This window comes from Protopterus annectens, chromosome 4.part1 (assembly GCF_019279795.1).
Source record: "Protopterus annectens isolate FY-2018-M chromosome 4.part1, PAN1.0, whole genome shotgun sequence".
Lineage (NCBI taxonomy): Eukaryota > Metazoa > Chordata > Ceratodontiformes > Protopteridae > Protopterus > Protopterus annectens.
The window spans coordinates 766,226,655-766,245,891 of record NC_056734.1 but is presented as its reverse complement, the minus strand read 5'-3'; the positions used below and the strand labels follow the sequence as shown (position 1 = coordinate 766,245,891).

The 19,237-nt window shown below is 38.9% G+C and overlaps 1 protein-coding gene across 1 annotated transcript in view; it reads left to right on the top strand.

The window, feature by feature from the left end:
* The window catches only part of MME (membrane metalloendopeptidase), a 1,194,620-nt gene that overhangs the window by 1,042,153 nt on the left and 133,230 nt on the right, over positions 1-19,237 (top strand). Inside the window, exon 17 of the mRNA XM_044070514.1 lies at positions 10,552-10,671. Coding sequence (XP_043926449.1) covers positions 10,552-10,671 — 120 coding nt within the window. The remainder of the gene's footprint in view (positions 1-10,551; positions 10,672-19,237) is intronic.

The following is a 19,237-nucleotide window of genomic DNA, read 5'->3' as shown; positions in this document are numbered from 1 at the left end:
AAATCTTAACTCAGAAGTATATCTAAGAGAAATGGGAAGAAGTAAATAACTTAAGCTTTACCTTGGTATAAAGCATCATACAAAGTAAAAAAAAAAAAAAAAAAAAAAAACATTATCCAGGTAGCTCTTTGGGAGAAAAACAGAGAAGTAGAGAGTGACCCTAAAATATGCAGTTAAAACTGCATTTCCTCAAAAACACACAAAAACTCAGTTCTCTCTAAAGCTTTATAAGTGTACTGTTTATATATCCTAACTCTCAGGTGACTGTATCTTGGAGTAAAATGAATTGCTGTCAGGTACTACAATCTTAGTATCAGTATAAGAAACGCAGTGGTCTGACTTTGTAATCACAGTTGTCCGTTAATAGTGCACCACATTACTGCCGAGAATCATATCCAAGCACGGATCCCCTTCAGGAGCTCAAAGTTTCAAAACTTAGAACGTCAAAAGGTTGAGAACATTTTGAATGGAGATTGCTGTACAGTGCGGAATGAGATATTCACGGTTTTCCTCACTGTAGTGCGATTTAGATATTGATGTATATATTTAGCAGGGGGTGCAAGGGGTTGCTCCCTGCAAAAATGTAATTTTTTTTTATTAGGTTTTTGAAGTTTCAAAACTTCAATCTTATGGTCTTGGCCATTTGAAGTTTGAAGTTTTGAAACTTCAAGCTTCTTAAGTAGATCCCCAAGCACATACCCTTTTTAAGGAAGCAAACTTTTTTTTTTGTTGTTAACATCATGCTTCCTGTTGATTATATGCAATGAAAAAGATAAATCCGTACGTAGTTGTGTTCCCTAGTCAGCAGTTTTATTAGGATTCAGAACGTTTCTCCGCCATCATTTGTGGGTAGTCTTGTTCATTTTTCTTTCATCACCTAGTCTGAATAGGTCATCTCATTCACTACCATGGAAAAATCTTTAGCTTGTTCACAGATTGTTCTCTTATTTTGCCTTGCCCAAGCACTTTTAATTTTCTACATATTTGTATCAGTTTTGAATCTAGGCTCCTTTTTTAGTTTTGTTCTGTGGATTTGATGACCCCCCAACACACACACATACATACGCGCACACACACACACCAGTCTGACTACGGAAGATTTCAGTCATTTTTTCCACTAAATGATTATATAGTAATTTTTATCAGTTACAGCTAACCACTGTCACTCACTTCATTCTAACTCACAGTCACAAGCACATTAGATCACAAATCAGACAAGGAAATGCTATCCTGTATAGATGAGGTATATATGGGTATCATTGCCTGACTGGGTCATATTAGTTTTTAATCTGTGATACTTTGAGCTTCTCTTCTCTCCTCTCTTGTCAAATGTTCACCCTCTGTTCATCCTGCATATTCTGTTACTTGCAGATTTATTCTACAACTCTCATTTTCTGTGTTAGCAAGTCTGTGTTTAAGTTGATATCTAGTACATTGATTCAGTTTTTGTTAACTTAAGACATTATGTTTAGAATCTGTTATTTTCCTTGTTTTGTCTAACAATTTTAGTACTACACTTTTCCTTTCCCATCTTTATTTCAGGTCTCAAACAGCTGTCATTAGGTCATTTCAAAAATGTTCTGTGTTTTTCTTATTTGTATAGAATATATTGATATAAAAATCACAACTATTTGTCATTTAAATCCTTAAACAATTTTATTGCTCTTGGTCCTTAACATGGAAATAGTGATCAGCTATTGGCTATTATAAGTTCTGCCCTGCAGCTAAATTCTCAGCAATCACAGATGTAGCTCTCTATGATTGACATGTAATGTGACCACTTACTGTTGGTATTTTGGTCACTGACATTTAGATAGAATCAAAGGGGACACCATCTTAGAATTTTTACACCGAGTTTTTATCAAAACAGAAATATCCTTCCATTACCAATATTATGCACAATAGTGACGGCAGATATACCATCACCAGTAACTCAAAAAACAACATATAGGAGTTCATAATAAAGTATCAGTTCCCACTAAGTCAAGATTTAGAAATATGTAAAAACAAACAAAAAAACTATGTAAAATGTAAAACACAATAGCTATACATCTCCATCATACATAACTGAAAATATTTCATTTTATGTGGGAGGGGGCTGTATCACCTTCAGTCTTCTGCCAGTTGGTACCTTTTGGTAGGTAGCCACTCTCCTTGACCTCATCCTCACCAACATAACACAAGTCTTTTCTACGCCCATTCCCTTCCCCCCATAGACAATTCTGACAACCACAGCATCACTAAATATAATAATTCTGGGACAGCACAAAGCTGAAGCGAAGACAAAAGTATTTAAAAATATAATTTCCCTGTCACCTAAGTAGCCTCCCTTATTAACACTGCTGAAACTAATGATTATTACTTCCACATATGATGTAAAGCAGTGCCTGCATTACAACTCTTGCACTTAAAGTTAGCCAACATTGTGTGGATAAAATGGGACTTGACAAAATGTACTGTATCCCTACTTATATTGCAACCCTTTAAGCAAATATTGTGATGATTTAAAGCCATGCCTAGAGTAGATGCATTTTCTTAGAACAAACAGTGTGAGTTGTTTGATGCAGTATGATGCACGTGATAATAGTAGACCTCTTGATTATTTGAAGCAGGTACAAAGTTTTTTTTTGAGTGCTTCTTTCCACAGTACCTGCTGACAATTGAGGCCACCCCCCTCTGTCAGCCTACAGCGTTAGTTCCCGCATCCTGAGTATTTTCCAGTGAGGGTAAGACCAGGTTGGAGAGGCTGCCATGCAAGCAAACATGGAAGTATTTGCACCCTTACCAGCATTGCAATAATGAGGCATTTTTATTTTGTGTCTTAACACTCATCTATATCTGTCTCCCCACAGGGGCATCCTATGCCTTCCCACTATGTTGTGAACACACACACACACACACATGCACACGCACACACATGCACACACACGCACACACACGCACACACACACAGTCCCTCACAAGGCTATCATCACTGGCTTGGGATCACCAAGCGCATGTCACCTGATCATGTGACCACTGATAATGTTCAAGCCTCCAATCGCATGGCAGCAGATTGGCCTGATCAAGACTACCATCTCCCTCTTTCCATAATGGACATGCCAGATAATGCAGATCACCTCCATTCTACTCTGTCATCTTTTCCAGTGTGTGCAGCTGTAAATTTGAGCAACAACTTTTACAGCGACCACATTAAACCTGAATTGCTCGGTTCAAAACTAGTAGGTTACATCTCAACAGTGGTAAATTCACTTGAGCAGATGACCTGGACCTGAGTCAGGCTTGTGCAAGAATAGTAACATCAGATGGCATTTGTTGCTGTTTTGCTGCTAGATAGTAAATCTTAAGACTGCCAAGAGAACAAGCTGTGGTTGTTCAAAGGTTGGCACACCTCAGATAGAGAGAGTAAGAGAGATGCATTACATTATCTGTTGGCAACTGTTTTTTTTTTTTTTTTTCATCTAAGCTGAAGCATCCTTGAAGTGACAATATTTACACTAAGGGATATGGCAGTACAGTGAGGTTTGCTTCCTACAAAAAAATTTTTCTGTTTGTGTCAGTTATCCCACTGTGAAGAAAACAAGCTGTTGGGAAAGACTGTGGTTTGTTTTATGTATTACTCAATTTGATGGATTGCAGAATGCATAGATAAAGCACAAAGACACTATTCGAAATATAATATCCCATGCCACTGTCCAGAACAGGTTTCATATTTTTGTTGTGACCTCTCCTCCTTCATTCCCTGCTATGTATACTCCACCAAATACTGTGCTGTGTCTGTTCTTAGAGATGTTTCTTATTTCTTGCCAGAATGCTTTTTTTCACAAGAAGGCATTTTTGCAGGATTGTTTCATATCCATGGAGTTCGTGCTGTGCTGGTTACAAAATTTCCTCTTGCTATTTTTGCCAAAGTATTGTGTTCTAGTAGAGAAGCTACTTGTGTGATTATTTCATTTAATAAAATTCCATGTTACAGTTAATACAGTTTTAATTAATTTGACCCAGTGTAGTCAAACTAGCCCTTCAACACTTGTGTTCAGCAGCTATCATTTGCTGACACCCTCCAGTGAGGAAGAAGGCATATCCGTATTTAACTACAATCCAATAACTTTGTCAAATCCAGAAACAAAATGACCATGATCTTCTAGGCATCTTACTGTCAACAGACAAGAACAATTATTTAGTCTCTGCCAAATACAGAACTCCTCCTCTCTCTCCCATTTCCATAATGTCTACTTCTACCTCAGTAAATTAGAGCCCGTAACAATTGACCGCAACACTATCATTTTGGGGGATTTCAACTACCCATCCACAAAGTGGCAGGCATGAAACACAAGTAACACATGCAAAAACATGCATGACAATTCTAAACTGGCAGGCAAGAAACAAGTAACACATGCATGACAATTCTAACCTGGCAGGCATGCAACATAAGCAGCAAATATGCATAATAGTTCCTCAGTATTATTTACATTAAATCCCTGTACCAGATGGTACCCTCTCCTGCTAGGTAGCCAGTCTTCTTGACTTCATCCTCACCAACATAACACAAATCTGTTACTCACCCATTGCTTCCCCCATGATCAGATCTGACCTGCACATCATCACCCATTTTTTTTCTAAAAACCTACTCAGACAGTATAAAAAAATGTAAACACTGCCCTTGCTCCAAGGATCCCATAACAAAGGCAGCATCCGACACCACTGACATGCACTTTAAGCCCTGCTTCAAAGCTTCTGTATGAATCTGGTGCTAGTATTTTAGCAAAGATTTTCTCACACTAAGGAATCGAGTAACATCCCTCAAGTCTATAAATGGGCTTTAAAACCAACTCGAATAGGGTTACCACCTGTCCCACTTTGTGAGGGACAGCCCCTCTTTGGGCAGGTGTGTCCTGCAAAAAAATTGAAAAAATGGCAAATGTCCTGAGATTTTAGGACAACATTATTTCCTATATTTTATGCAATAGTTGCATAAAACAGTTGTTCTGTATCTGAAACACCTAAATGTTATAAGAAACAGAGTAAGCAACTAAAATGCTACAAGAATAAGTTTTATTTAGGCCAAAAAGTGAAGTTCTGTCCTTTGTACTGGCCGTGGGTATGTTTCACCCTGCAAAATCTGACGTTTGTACCAAAAATGTCCCACTTTGGGGATTTGAAAAGGTGGTAACCCTAAACTCAAGCATAAGGTCAGAAACTTGTAAAGCAAGCTATGAACATTACAAAGGCAACCATAAAGAGGATTACTGTCAGGTCTTCGATCATAACCAACTTATTATGTGATCATAACCAGCTTGCGTGTTTTGACACATGAATGTTGGGACATTCGCCTCTTCGATGAAACAAAGCTTGAAAAGTGAATCATGGACATTCATGTTGAGAACATACAGTAAGAATTAGTAAAAGAGCAACCCTGTCATAATTCTGTGTATTGCACTGAACTTTATCTGCGAGTTACAGAAAAAAGTGTGTAGGAATGTGAAGTGTGAAGTGATTTACTGCTTTGAAAGCCATAAAAGACTTACTGATGTAACATAGATCATTGACAGTGGGAAGGAGTGAAGTTTCCATCTAAGGAACTAAAGACTTTAAAAGTTTCTGATTCAGTCTGCCACAGTTATTAGTTTTGTTTACAAGTGTGACTGGGCAAAGTGTTTTTGTTTACAAGTGTGACGGGGCAAAGTGTTTTTGTTTACAAGTGTGATGGAGCAAAGTGTTTTTGTTTACAAGTGTGACGGGGCAAAGTGTTTTTGTTTACAAGTGTGATGGAGCAAAGTGTTTAACAGCTTTTTCAGCTCTTTTAGCTTCTCCTGCTGCTCTCTATTGACTTGGACTAGTTGCAGTTATGCTCTACTGTGAGACTAGAGTTTAACGTTGAATAAAATGCCTAACAAAAGCTTATTACGCATTTTTCTCACTTGGGGAAAAGTGCTTGCCAAGCCTGCTTTTCTTCCTGATTTTAGAGTGTAATTGTGGTGTTCCATGCCCTACAGGGCATTTTTAACAATTTCAGAAGTAGCACCAACATCGCACAGAGCTGATCTCAAATGTCACAATGACAAAACCAACACGCTCACTAACAAATTAAATTCTGATTTCTCCCCGCTCTCACCTAACTACACCCTCATTTCATGGCTACTGCCTCACCCAGTGAATTACTTTTGAACAGGTCCTAAATGCCTTCTGCTAAAACAGCAGACTAGTTTTATATGTTCAGACAACATACCAGGCTGTCCTTTAATTAGTACCATACACAGCCTTACAGGTTTCCTTACAAACCCATTCAGTGTTAGCTTCTGGACTCCAGGCATGGAGAATGGCCATAGTGGTACCCCTCTGCAAAAGTTTAGCAACAGCATATTTGGCATCTGTAGAGTTGCATTTATTTTTAAGTGCAGTGGGCTTTTTCCTTTTGTTTAAGAGCCTGTTTATATTTGGGTTTCACAATTGTTGTGTCTTTCGGCTTTTCCCGGTTAGGGGTCGCCACAGCGGAACTCCGGCCCACTAATGATTGGCAGTAGATTTTTACGTACCGAGTTGCCAGCTCTGACGCACAACCTTCAACAAAGGTATGCCCATTCACGCATGTCTCCACACAGAAGACGCTCTAGCTGAGAATCGACCAGGACAGCATCATACTGTGAGGCGACAACGCTACCGCAGCACCACCACTGCAGTTATATTTGGGTTTCACAATAAGTGATTATTTTTTAAATTTGGCATTGCATTTATTTTAAGAGTGGGGCAGATATATCTCTGCACTCTAATTACGTGCACAGAACTTGGTGTTAAAGAATTTGGCATATGCAGAGACGTTATGTTTAATGGGGATGTTGAATTCAGCCAGATCATCTCTCAGTTTTAGTAGATTAGCTTTAGCATAATCTCTGAATTCCAAGCTATTGAAGGATGCTTCTAGTCTCTGTTTTAATAGTGAAAGTGAGTGGTTTATTGCCCAGTTTGACTAAGGGGGAAGTTACAACTTGGAGAAAATAGAGCTCTTTCAGGAGCGGCCTTAGGTCAACTGGTGCCCTAGGCAAAAGGGCTTCATGGTGCCCCCCACCACACCACCTGGTGCTCCCATCCTGGTCTGCCTACACCAAACAAATACTGGAAAAGCACCTCTGCTAGAGTGGTGCCCTAGGCAGTCGCCTAGTTGGCCTATCCCTAAGGCTGGCAATGTGTTTCACATTAGTGAGAATCAAGTCCAGGATTTTGCCACCTCTAATTGGAATGCAGACTAACTAGTCCAGCAAGTTTGTATTTATGAAGTCCATAAATCTCTAGACATACATGTTAGAGGATGTATAAGCCTCCTAGCTGATGTAAAAATAATTGAAATATCATAGGTGATGGTGTTTGTTTGAATGCTATGTGACTCCATACTAGTCAGGTAGGAGGTATGGGCTTAGGGGGGCATAGAGGTGGTCCTATAGTTGGCTGTGATATAACAGGGGGAAGCAGAGTCCTTTCTAATAAAATATCAAGTTTAAAAGCCTTCTAGTTGGATTCTTGTCCTCTAACATATTCATAGAGGCCACTGACATAAATACAATACTACACTCAAGTAGCTACCATGCAAAGCATATTATCAGAAGCATTCTTGATTCTCATATGATTTGTGTAAATAGATATGATAAAAATAAGGAATCCTTCATCATGCAAAAAGACATAAAATGTAGATGTCTGCGGAGAGGCCATGATAAATAGTGTATGCACGCATAGTGGAAACTGACAGTAAAAAAAGACTTTCAGCTTTTTCCGGTTAGGGGTCACCACAGTGGATCACTGGTCCGCTGTTGATTGGCAGTGGAGTTTTACAGTGTCGAGTTGCCAGCCTGGTGCCCAACCTTCAGAGAAGGCACACACACACCTACCTTCATGTTTTTTAAAGTTCAGTCGACCACAGGGAGGACATGCAGACTCCACTCAGACGTAATTCCAGCCGAGAATCGAACCAAATTACCTCTTGCTGTGAGGCGACAATGCTAACTGCTGCATCCCCGCGGCATAGTGGAAACTGACAATATGGATATGAATACCATGTTAACGAGTTAACATATTAATTAGGTCTGCATTCCAGAAATTCTATGGAGAAAGTGCACTTGGGTATGTTAGTAAATACCAGCCACACAGTGCTGAGCATAAATTGGCTTTCACCTTTATTAAAGAACAACCTTCATTGGACCATCGTTTGGTATTGGGTTACAGCTTTGTTACAAAAATGCTCCTAGATGAGGGACAATTTTGGTGCATAATGATTCTTTGAATATTAAATGGCATAAATGAAATGTGTAAAAGGATGTTATTTGTGTGGTAATTGCATTTGCTGCATGAATACGTAAAATCCAAGGAGTTTAAAATGGAAATAGTACAGATAGGTATAGTTTCAGTTCCTCCAGTCGCTGAGCTTGACACATAGTTACTAAAGCATAAAGACCCTAGGTGGCATTTGCAAGCTTCAAACTGCAGTAAGACTGTAATACTCACAGTTTAGAGAGATGGGGGGGGGGGGGTCCAGAGTCAACATACCTTGGAAAAGAGCAAGTCATGTAAGACACTGCCTTTCAGTGGTCGTGATTTCTTTGAGATGCACCCAAGTCATAGTGGGACAAATAAAGCAAGGGGTCTGTGGAGGCAAAGTCCTCCACACACAGGATGCAGAAGGGCTTACAACCATATAAAAAACACTTTTTGTTTGTGCCATAGTTATTCATAATATAATCATAATTTATGATGTGCATAATGAGCTGATAACTGAGAGCACAAATGAGTGAATATGTCACAGATACATATACAAATAACACACTTATATATTGGTTATTCATACAGTAGCCTGAATTTCCTATTTATATTGATTTAATACAAGGGAGCTGTTTATGTAGGTATTATTTAAGTGGTGGTGCTGCGGTAGCGTTGTCGCCTCACAGTAAGATGTCCTGTTCGATTCTCAGCTAAAGCGTCTTCTGTGTGGAGACATGCGTGAATGGGCGTACCTTCATTGAAGGTTGTGCGTCAGGGCTGGCAACTTGGTACGTAAAAATCTACTGCCAATCATTAGCGGATGGAGTTCCGCTGTGGCGACCCCTAACCGGGAAAAGCCGAAAGATACAACAGCATTTAAGCACATTAAAGGTAGTACTAAAACCTGACACTTTTCATTTATAAGGACAAAGTGTGTCCCAGAAACAAAACAGGAGAACTGGGGAAAAATTACTGAAGTAAAGCTGACCATGTTTAGATTTTTACAATGAAAAAGCAGTCTGGAGGGATGAATGTTTTGCTTGAACTAATCTATTTTAACTGCCCTTTGAGGACATCTAGTGGTCTCTTGTTGTATTACACTATATGGATTTTTTCTATGGAAATGCACTTTTTTGTTTGCTTCTTCCTATATGGGTTTTATGTGCTCTTTTCACATATACACTTTTTAAATCTTAATGGTAATAATATGGTTTTAAGGTGTTTGAAATGAATTGATTAATATAATTGAGTATGATTTTGCATGCACATGCTAAGTTTTGAATTTGTCTGTTTCAATCACAACTGAAATGTAATTATGATATCCTGAAGTTTATTTATTTATGTATTTGTTTACCAAGTCAGTGTACTGATCAAAACTGGCCAATTTCAGTCTCAGGATGGTGAAACGCAAAACATTTCACAAACAAAAAATGCACGAATGTAAGTTCAGACTAATTACATAGCAAAAACTGTGTATACATTTTAGTTAACGAGCCCAGTGCAATGTACAGTCAAGCACAGTGTAATGTACAATATATACATTAGTTTCTAAAGTGGGTCACTGTTCAAATAGTTGAATCAAAAGTTTTGTTATAAAACTGGGGAATTCTGAATGGACTTGTGTTTTTTTTTTGCCATTAGAAAAAAAAAACTGACACTGATACCAATTGCTTTTTGGAACATTGATGGAGACAAAAGTCTGTCATTAAAGCTTAAGAGTGCTATTGTGTTTTACTGTTTTTGGAACATTTGGCATATGTGGAATGTACACTGTGCACCTGCTCAGCTGCTTCCATTCACACCCCCACCCCACCCTGGGTGATAACTACTTTGTTAGTAACACAAATACCAAAGAGTAGAGCAATGCAGACTAATGGGTGTCTAGTCACACTTGTCTGTCATCACCTTCTGGAAATGAGAAAGCAATGGTGGAAGCTGAAAGGTCATTGATAAGAAATACTGATTGACAAATACAAATAAAAAGCTGCCCATTGTTGTGTTGCTTGTGGACTTCAGATTGTTTTGCAGTGGAACCATGCAAATACTCTCATCATAATGGTGCAAATTTGATGTGTCATTCTGTCTTTTAGGGCCATATAGATTTGTGTCTATTTATACAGCTGTGACAAAGAACTTTAGGAATGAATCATTTTTGCATATCTGATCAGAGCTGTGCTACCAGAAAATATAGTTCCTATTTTTTTAACTGATTACCTATTAATAATTGAATATCATTGCATTCATTTAAAAAAGAAATAAAAACAGAACATTTTTTCATATTTTTTTTTCAAAAATATGTGTTAGTCTTCCCAGCAGGTGTCCTGCAAGCACCATTCTTCAGTGCAAACCAGTTGCAGTGTTTGAACTATGGAGGAATAGGTATGGTTATCGGACATGAAATCACCCACGGCTTTGATGACAATGGTAAGATACCAATATTTATGTCAATGTTTGCACACTTGTTCTTGGAGTAATATGATGAATGCTTTGTTTAGTGTTGTAGTGCGCAAATTAAGATAATGTTTGTAATATCAGGTACTAGAGAAGCTGTACAGCAATAGTGGGAGGGTACTTTTCCGTTAAACCCCCTACCACTTTGCGCTGCTTTGTTTTGCCAGTATTTCATCGGCAGTTTGGATTGCAGTTGTGATTTCAATCTTAAACTTGTGTCTAGATGATTGTCGCTGTTAAAGTGACACCCTGACCCTATGTGCAAAAATGAGGAAAAGGATTGAGGATGGATGAATGGATGGACTGTAGGACATTTCCTGTTGTTCTGGTCTAACAGAAAAAGAAAGCAGCACCACTACGTGTCATTCGTTTAAAATCACTCCAAGTAATGAAAGTGTGGTCCTTTGCTTTATTGCATTATCTCCTGCTAAAACATTTCCACCATGTTTCTTTATATTGGTTATGCACATTCTTAAAATCTAGTTTTCACTGAACTGATTTGTTGACACATGATGACCAGTAATCACTGTAATCAGCATATTTGAGCACTGCAATATTTATCATCCTGGTGGACTACGTAAATATATTTTCGTTTGCAGTTTAAAATCCACAGAAATGTACCCCATTTGCTAAGCACAATTAAGAACATGTACCATATGTTAAGTTGATGGTCACTAGATTCAAGCACAGTGAATTCATCTGTATTCTTCAATATTTAGTTTCTTTAGTTGTGCTGTGGGGTTCTTCGTTTTGTGGGACGTGATCTGTGTTTTAGTAATTCAAAATAAGAAGAGAGCATTTTAAATATAATTACCTTTCAATACAGTTGCAACTTCATTTGGCATTTTAAACCACGGTGATTTTTGCTGTTTCGCTATGTGTAACTGTTAGTGGCTAAGGTCAGATTTATTCGGTTTTGTTGTTTTCCTGCCCTTGGTAGCCATTTACTTCTGCCGCTCAACTAACAAATAAGGCATTCTTTGTTTTTTCTTCACAAAACGCAAAACAAAGAATATTTTTATTTGAACACAACGAGACCTTAGCCAGGAGGTGTTATCTGACAGAAAAGGTTGAGTAAAGAATTAATGCAGTAATACTGTTTTTTTTTCATTTTATTGTTTGCGCGCGGAAGGAATGTCTTAAAAACTAAGGTCCAATATATATTTCCCTGTACATTAACTGTTGTAAAATGGCGTAGCAGTACATTGCGGGAGACTGGCGAATGCATGTTTTTTTAACCTTCTTTGTGTATTTCTTTTTATGTCATCTTTGTCAGTGTTGTAGGAAAGAAGGAAATCCAAACTGCTAATGAAATACCACCAAAACACAGCAGTGTTTAATGGAAAAGTAGCAGTGGGAGTTAGAATTCAGTTCTTATTCGCTCATACAGGGGGTAGGGAGCTGGTGCCTCTGATCACAGTTCTCACTCTTGCATTATTGTAGCACTATGGCATACAAGGCAGACACTTGTGCTTGCTCTTCCAAGATGCAGTATGCATTAGCAGTCCAGGGCTCATATGTAGGAGAAAGCAGAGGAGACTCTCATACAGGGGAGATCACTCATCAGCACCTTTGGGATGGATGGAGACTTAGGCCATCAGACAGAAAATCTGACATGATCAACTTTGTCTTAGTGCTTTTCTGACATGCGGAAGCTCATGGTTGGCAGGTTTTGGGATAAAATATAATTAAGAAGTTATTGTGTATGTATATAGGAGGTTGGCATAATGCTTAAAATTACCTTACAGGCAACAAGGTACAGGGTTTGATTTTCACATGGGGTAACTGGCTAGGCTTAAAATGGCCCACAAAGACAGCTAGCCTACTACTAACCTAAGAACCTATACCTATATATATATATATATATATATATATATATATATATATGTATATGTATATACACACACACACACACACACACACACACACACACACAAAGGTAAAAAAGTCTCGCAAGACAAATTTATTAAAATCTACAAGAACGACGCAGTCAAGCTAGAATCCTCACTATGTAATACTTTAAACCTCCTGTAGTGGAAGCCCATGGGAGATATGCAACCGACCCCTTAAGGGCATACCAGCGTTTCAGCTGCATGGCCTCTTGAGTACCCATGGCATTGTACTCTTGTAAAGTCTTTGCTGAACATTCAAGGCAATAAAGCTAATCCCACTAGCTGAAGACATGCTGTATTACATTTTTGTTTTCTGAGCTCATCAGTACAGTTCAGGTAGATTGTCTGGCAATACTTTGGAAGCATGTGTCTTAAAATTAAGTCTGATGATCATAAACATTAGGATGATTACAAAATATGAAATAAATACCAAGTCAAAGGGTAAAATGATTACATAGACCTTTATGTATCCCATGTGACTCCACTACAAGATATATCCCATGGACCCTCCCCTATAGGAAGTTTAAGGTATTACACAATGAAGACTCTTGCGTGCCGAGTCTTTCTTTTAATGTGTGTTCCACATGGTCGAACTATCGTGTAATCTAAATGCAAGTGGTGTAAACAGTTGGGATTAGCAAACAGCCTTCACTCCCCCCCCCACACTATTTTACTCATGTGCAAACCATAACCCTAACCCTACACATTACTAAAACCCTTTCCCTAACAGTATCACTACCAAGATGACTTTTGATCTCAGTTTTGTAGTGGGATGTGTTTCATAATATAATTTCACACACACACACCCACACACACACACACTGGATATAAAAAGTTTACATGCCCTGTTAAAATGCCAGGTTTTTTGTGATATAAAAAAATGAGACCACAATAAATCATTTCAAAACTTTTCCCACCTTTAATGTGACCTATAACCTGTACAATTCAATTGAAAAACAAATAAACCTGTTACAGGAAAAAATATAAAAAAATAAAAAACGTACACTAAGCTGGTTGCATAAGTGTGCATACCCTTATACTAATACTTTGCTGAAGCACCTTTTGATTACAGCATTCAGCCTTCTTGGGTAGGAGTCTATCAGCATGGCACATCATGACTTGGCAATATTTGCCCACTGTTCCTTGCAAAAGCATTCCAAATCTGTCAAATTGTGAGGGCATCTCTTGTGCGCAGCCCTCTTCAGGTCACACCACAGATTTTCTATTGGATTTTGGTCTTGGCTCTGGCTGAGCCATTTCAAAACTTTAATTTTCTTCTGGTGAAGCCATTCTTTTGCTGATTTGGATGTATGCTTGAGGTCATTGTCATCTTGAAAGGTGAAATTCCTCTTCATCTTTCTATCAGATGCTTGAAGGTTTTGGGCCAAAAGTGACTGGTATTTGGAACTATTCGTAATTCCCTCCACCTTGACTAAAGCCCCAATTCCAGCTGAAGAAAAGCATCCCCAAAGCATGATACTGCCGTCACCATGCTTCACCGTGGGGATGGTGTTCTTTTGGTGATGGGAAGTGTTGTTTCTGCATTAAACATACCTTTTGGAGTTGTGGCCAAAAAGTTCAGCCTTGGTCTCTTCAGGCCATAACACATTTTCCCACATACTTTTGGGAGACTCGATGTATTGTTTTGCAAATTTTAGCCAGGCCTGCATGTTTTTCTGTGTAAGAAAAGGCTTCCGTCTTGCAACCCTACCCCATAGCCCAGACATATGGAAGATTGTTGTCACATGTAGTACACCACCAGTACTTTCCAAAAATTCATGCAGCTCCTTCAGAGTTGCTGCAGGTCTCTTGGCAACCTCCCTGACCAGTTTTCGTCTTGTCTTTTTGTCAGTTTTGGAGGGATGCCCAGTTCTTTGCAACGTTACTGTTGTCCCATATTTTTACCACTTCTTGATGACTGTTTTCATTTTGTTCCATGGTATATCCATTGCTGTGGAAAATTTTTTGTACCCTTCTCCTGACTGATACTTTTCAACAATGAGATCCCTTTGATGCTTTGTAAGCTGTCTGCGAACCATGTGCACATTTATGCAACCAGCTTATTGTACGTTTATTTTTTCCCTAACATAGTTTGTTTTTCAATTGAATTGTACAGGTTATAGGCCACATTAAAGGTGGGAAAAGTTCTGAAATGATTTATTGTGGTCTCATTTTTTATATATCAAAAAAAAACTGGCATTTTAACAGGGGTGTGTAAACTTTTTATATCCACTGTGTGTGATATATGTATATATATATGTATATATATATATATATATATATATATATATATATATATATATATATACACACACACACACACACACACACACACACACACACACACACACACACACACACTACTCTATTACACTGTTATGTCATCACAAATATTAAAATTACAAGTGGTTAAAAACATAAGTAGAGTCAGATTGGGTAGAATATGTCCAGAATCACTTTTGATCTAAAACTACACCAAATACATGCCCAAATCACACACAAAAACAAAGGAAACTGGAAGCATTTTTGCAGGAGGGCATGCCATCCTGCACCTTTTCATATGGTGGGGAAAGTGTCCCATAGCCTACAGTTTTACACACACACACGCGCACACACTCGCACACACACACTCCAGTGCTGCACCAACTTGAAAAAAGGAAATAATTTGCCACAATAATGGAGTTGCTCACTGCTGGCTTATACTTGGAAGTCACCACATCAGTGAGCCCGGTTTCATACACTGGCACTATTTTCTGAATGTAACCCTTACAAACTAATAAGAGAAACAGTAACTTTATGCGTCACATGGGGAAGATATCAGGAGCAATGACAGACATTCTGCAAAAATCATCTAACTAACCCACTTCTTAAATTCATCTGAAAAATACAACTACTACATACATCCAACTAATTTCACACTACCAGATGAATCTACTATCAAATGTGATGGCTACTTATTTTTGACAGATTTTGATTATATTATTGTACTGCTTTACCAAATGAATTTTACACGTGTATATTTGTGGATTTCTGTACTTATCTTGAATAACCACATTCCCAAAACACAATACATGGAGTCCAAAGCATAGAACATCATATACACAATATTTAAGCACACCCCTGATAGTGGCATTTTCTAACCTCCAATTTTGATCTAAAAAGCTGGCAACCAGAAACCTTCGATATTCTGAAGACTTGAGGAAAGTAGTGGTCCCCATGTATGTACAGATAGAATTTATTGTTGACTTTGAATGACCAAAATAATAATAATAAAAAAGATTTTAGTAAGGCTAAATCATTTTCTAATTTTAGTTGATGCGATAATTCCTAGAATGTATCACTTTGGTATAGATCATATGTTTTTGGGTAGCTGTTAACTCCGTTGTCCAGGAGACCAATAAGGAGCCTAGCTCCAATTCCACAGTTGCTTCTGAGCATTTTCAGGTTAAGTAAATTGTTCGTCGTCACACAGCAGACAAATGAAGACTGAGGGAATCAAACCCTGTATCACAGGAAGTAGCTCAAATGAAGTCTGAGGTAATCAAACCCTGTATCACAGGAAGTAGCTCAAATGAAGTCTGAGGTAATCAAACCCTGTATCACAGAAAGTATCTCATGAAATACTCGCAGCCTTAATACCTTGTTATAACTGTCAGACCAAATTTTCAGTCTTAATAGACCATCAGGCTTTATGCATTACTGTTGTCTGTTGTGCAACTTATATAAGTACTTCCTCACTCATAATAATAAGTAAATAGAAAAATATAAATAAAATATAACTATATATATATATATATATATATATATATATATATATATATATATATAGATATATATAGATATAGATATAGATATATATATATAGATTCTCGGCTGGGCTTGGGAGTGCCTTCTGTATGGAGTCTGCATGTCCTCCCCGTGGTTGGGTAGCGTTCGAAAGACATGCATGCGTAAATGGGCATGCCTTCGTTGAAGGTTGGGCGTCGAGTTGGCACCTCGGCGTTTCATAAAAATCTACTGCCAATCATTAGCGGACCAGTGTTCCGCTGTGGCGACCCCTTACTGGGAAAAGCCGAAAGACAAACAACAACATATAACATATGTATAATATATGTATAACATTAAATAAAATAATCATAATAAGTGCTTATCCAGCAGATCACTATTGCATTTGAGTAAACCTCCTTACTACAAATTCCCTGCTGCTCATTTTCCCAGAGCTTCCATTTGCTTGGCACCCCAGCCACGCACTCAGGGGGTCCTGAGTTAATCCTCCTTCATCTGTGGCAGATAAGAGATATATTTTACTGGTTTGCACTTCAGATATCTGCTTATAGTGTTTCTGCTTTATTTGTTGATTTTTGCCTTTAAATCATTCTAAAGGTCCCTAACCCTTGAAATTGCCTTGTCAACCTTTGTATAACCCAGACCATGACCTACAGTATCCCACCCAAATACAGGTCCGGACAATATGGATATGCAATTTTCAAATGTCTCTGTAGCTAACTTGGTAGATATGGACATGCTAAGACAATGTAGCAGTTATCTCAGGTTTACAGACAATTTATTCCTTAAAAAAAAAACACAGTATGTGAAAGATGCACATGCACAGTTTCACTGGAAGTAAAATCCTTGCATACAAACAAGTTTGTCAAGACACTATATCTACCAGACATAGACCATTCTATGCCACAACACTAAAAAGCAATCTTCCCAAACCTCGAAGACCTCCTAAGCCTATAAGCATTAATGTCTGTCCTCAGCAATCTGTAAAGCACTCACCAAAAACACCACCAAACACCACACATACTCCTACACCCAGTGCAGCCCCAAGAGCAAAACTCAAAATGTAAGTCAACACATTACCCAGGACTCTTGTCATAGGAGACTCCATCATATGACACACACAAATGCCCCACTCACCAGATCGAAGAAGATAATAGTTGCTTATCTGAAGCCAAGATTTGACAAGTTACGTAAAAACAGTCAAGTCACTACACTACAGGTATCAGTATGTTTCATTCATAGCCTGTGTGTGTTAATGACCTGGACTGTATAAAGAGAGACATTGTTGATCTCTCTGAATGTTGCAGGCAGGTATGTGCCTTGCATTGAGCAGCATTCTACCTTCACCAAGGATGATGTCACATTATGAGCAAAAGATGATTGACTTCAGTAATTGGCTTAGTTTCTGGTGTCTTTCCAAGGATTCAATATTTGTCAGCATGCAGTGACATGGTTAACATTCCACGATGTTCATCGTGTTTCACTGTTGCAGTCATGACTGTAGGGTTCTCCCCTGCCGGCAGCCAGCCCTCGGTCGGCCAGAATCCCAAAGTCTGGGTCCGGTGTCAGCTGTTCAACCATGCTCCCTGACGTCAGAGCGCCAGGAGTACAAAGCTGACAGCCGACGCCATCTTCTCCAGTCTTTCTTGCCGTGCGGTGATAGCAGTTCGCAAGTGCCAGTCGGCTTACTCCTGACGATTTTTTTCTGATAAACTTCAGTCCGAAGATTTTCTTCTCCACTCAAAGCTAAGTACCCCGTTGGGGAAACTTTTTTCTTGCTCCACTCCGATGTCAGAAAAAGTTAATAATTGTATTTCATGTGGGAAGCAAATACCTCGTAAGGATTTTCATTCTTACTGTATTCCTTGCTTAGGCCCTGACCACGACGTAGCTAGTTGTCGGTTTTGTGCTAGATTCAATCAATGTACAATTAAGCGAAGGTATGATTTTGCTTTTCATTACTTCGGTAGGCGCTTTAACTACAAAATGTCGTCGGATACGGTTCCAGCTACCGGAGTTCACAAATGTCGCAAGGATAAAGACAGGCCTCCGAGGTCCAAATCTGATGATAGTGCACAAGCGGAGCCAGCTTCAGGTTCGGCCGTCGTCAGTGAGGCGCTTTTGCAGCCCCTGTCTTTGGCCATTTCAGAACCGATGGCTGAAACGGACTCTCATGAGGAGCCAACCAGGCCTTTAAATATTTCTATTGCAGGACCTTCGGACAATGCTCCTTCGGATGGGTCCGGAGCCGCTGTGCAAAGACAAAGGCAAAGACTCCTAAATCAAAGACTGCAACACAGGCCTCTTCTGAACCGGCTCCCAAGTCACAGAAACAGTTGCTCAAGATGGCGGAGGATTTACTTACTATGATTAGGGGTTCACATCCCCCTCCAGATAAAAGGCCAAGGCAGGATGTTTATTATGATTCCTCTGATCAGGCTTCTGTTTCCTCAGTTTCTTCTTCTGACCAGGAATATTCTTTCCCTCCTTATGAGGATTCTGATGCTGAGGAATCCATTCCTTCAGCTTCTCCCCCTGAGGATTTCTCTTTTGGGGAAACTTTGCATGAAGTGAGGGAACATTTCCACTGGGAAGGACAGGAGTATTCGGAATCTAAGTAAAGACTGAGGGATTTTCTTCTTGTTCCCCAACATAGACCTCTGGCTATTCCTCCTGTTTTGGATATTGTGGATGATGCCTTTTCGGAGGCTAACTTAACTCCTGACTCTTTTCCTCCTGCTCCTGTTAAGCCTGATAGATATTACAGGGTTCCTGATTCCCACCAGTTTTTATACAAGAACCCTTCTGCTGACCCTAAAACCATTTCTCAGGGTCCTAAGGGAGTTAAGGCCGCTTCTGCC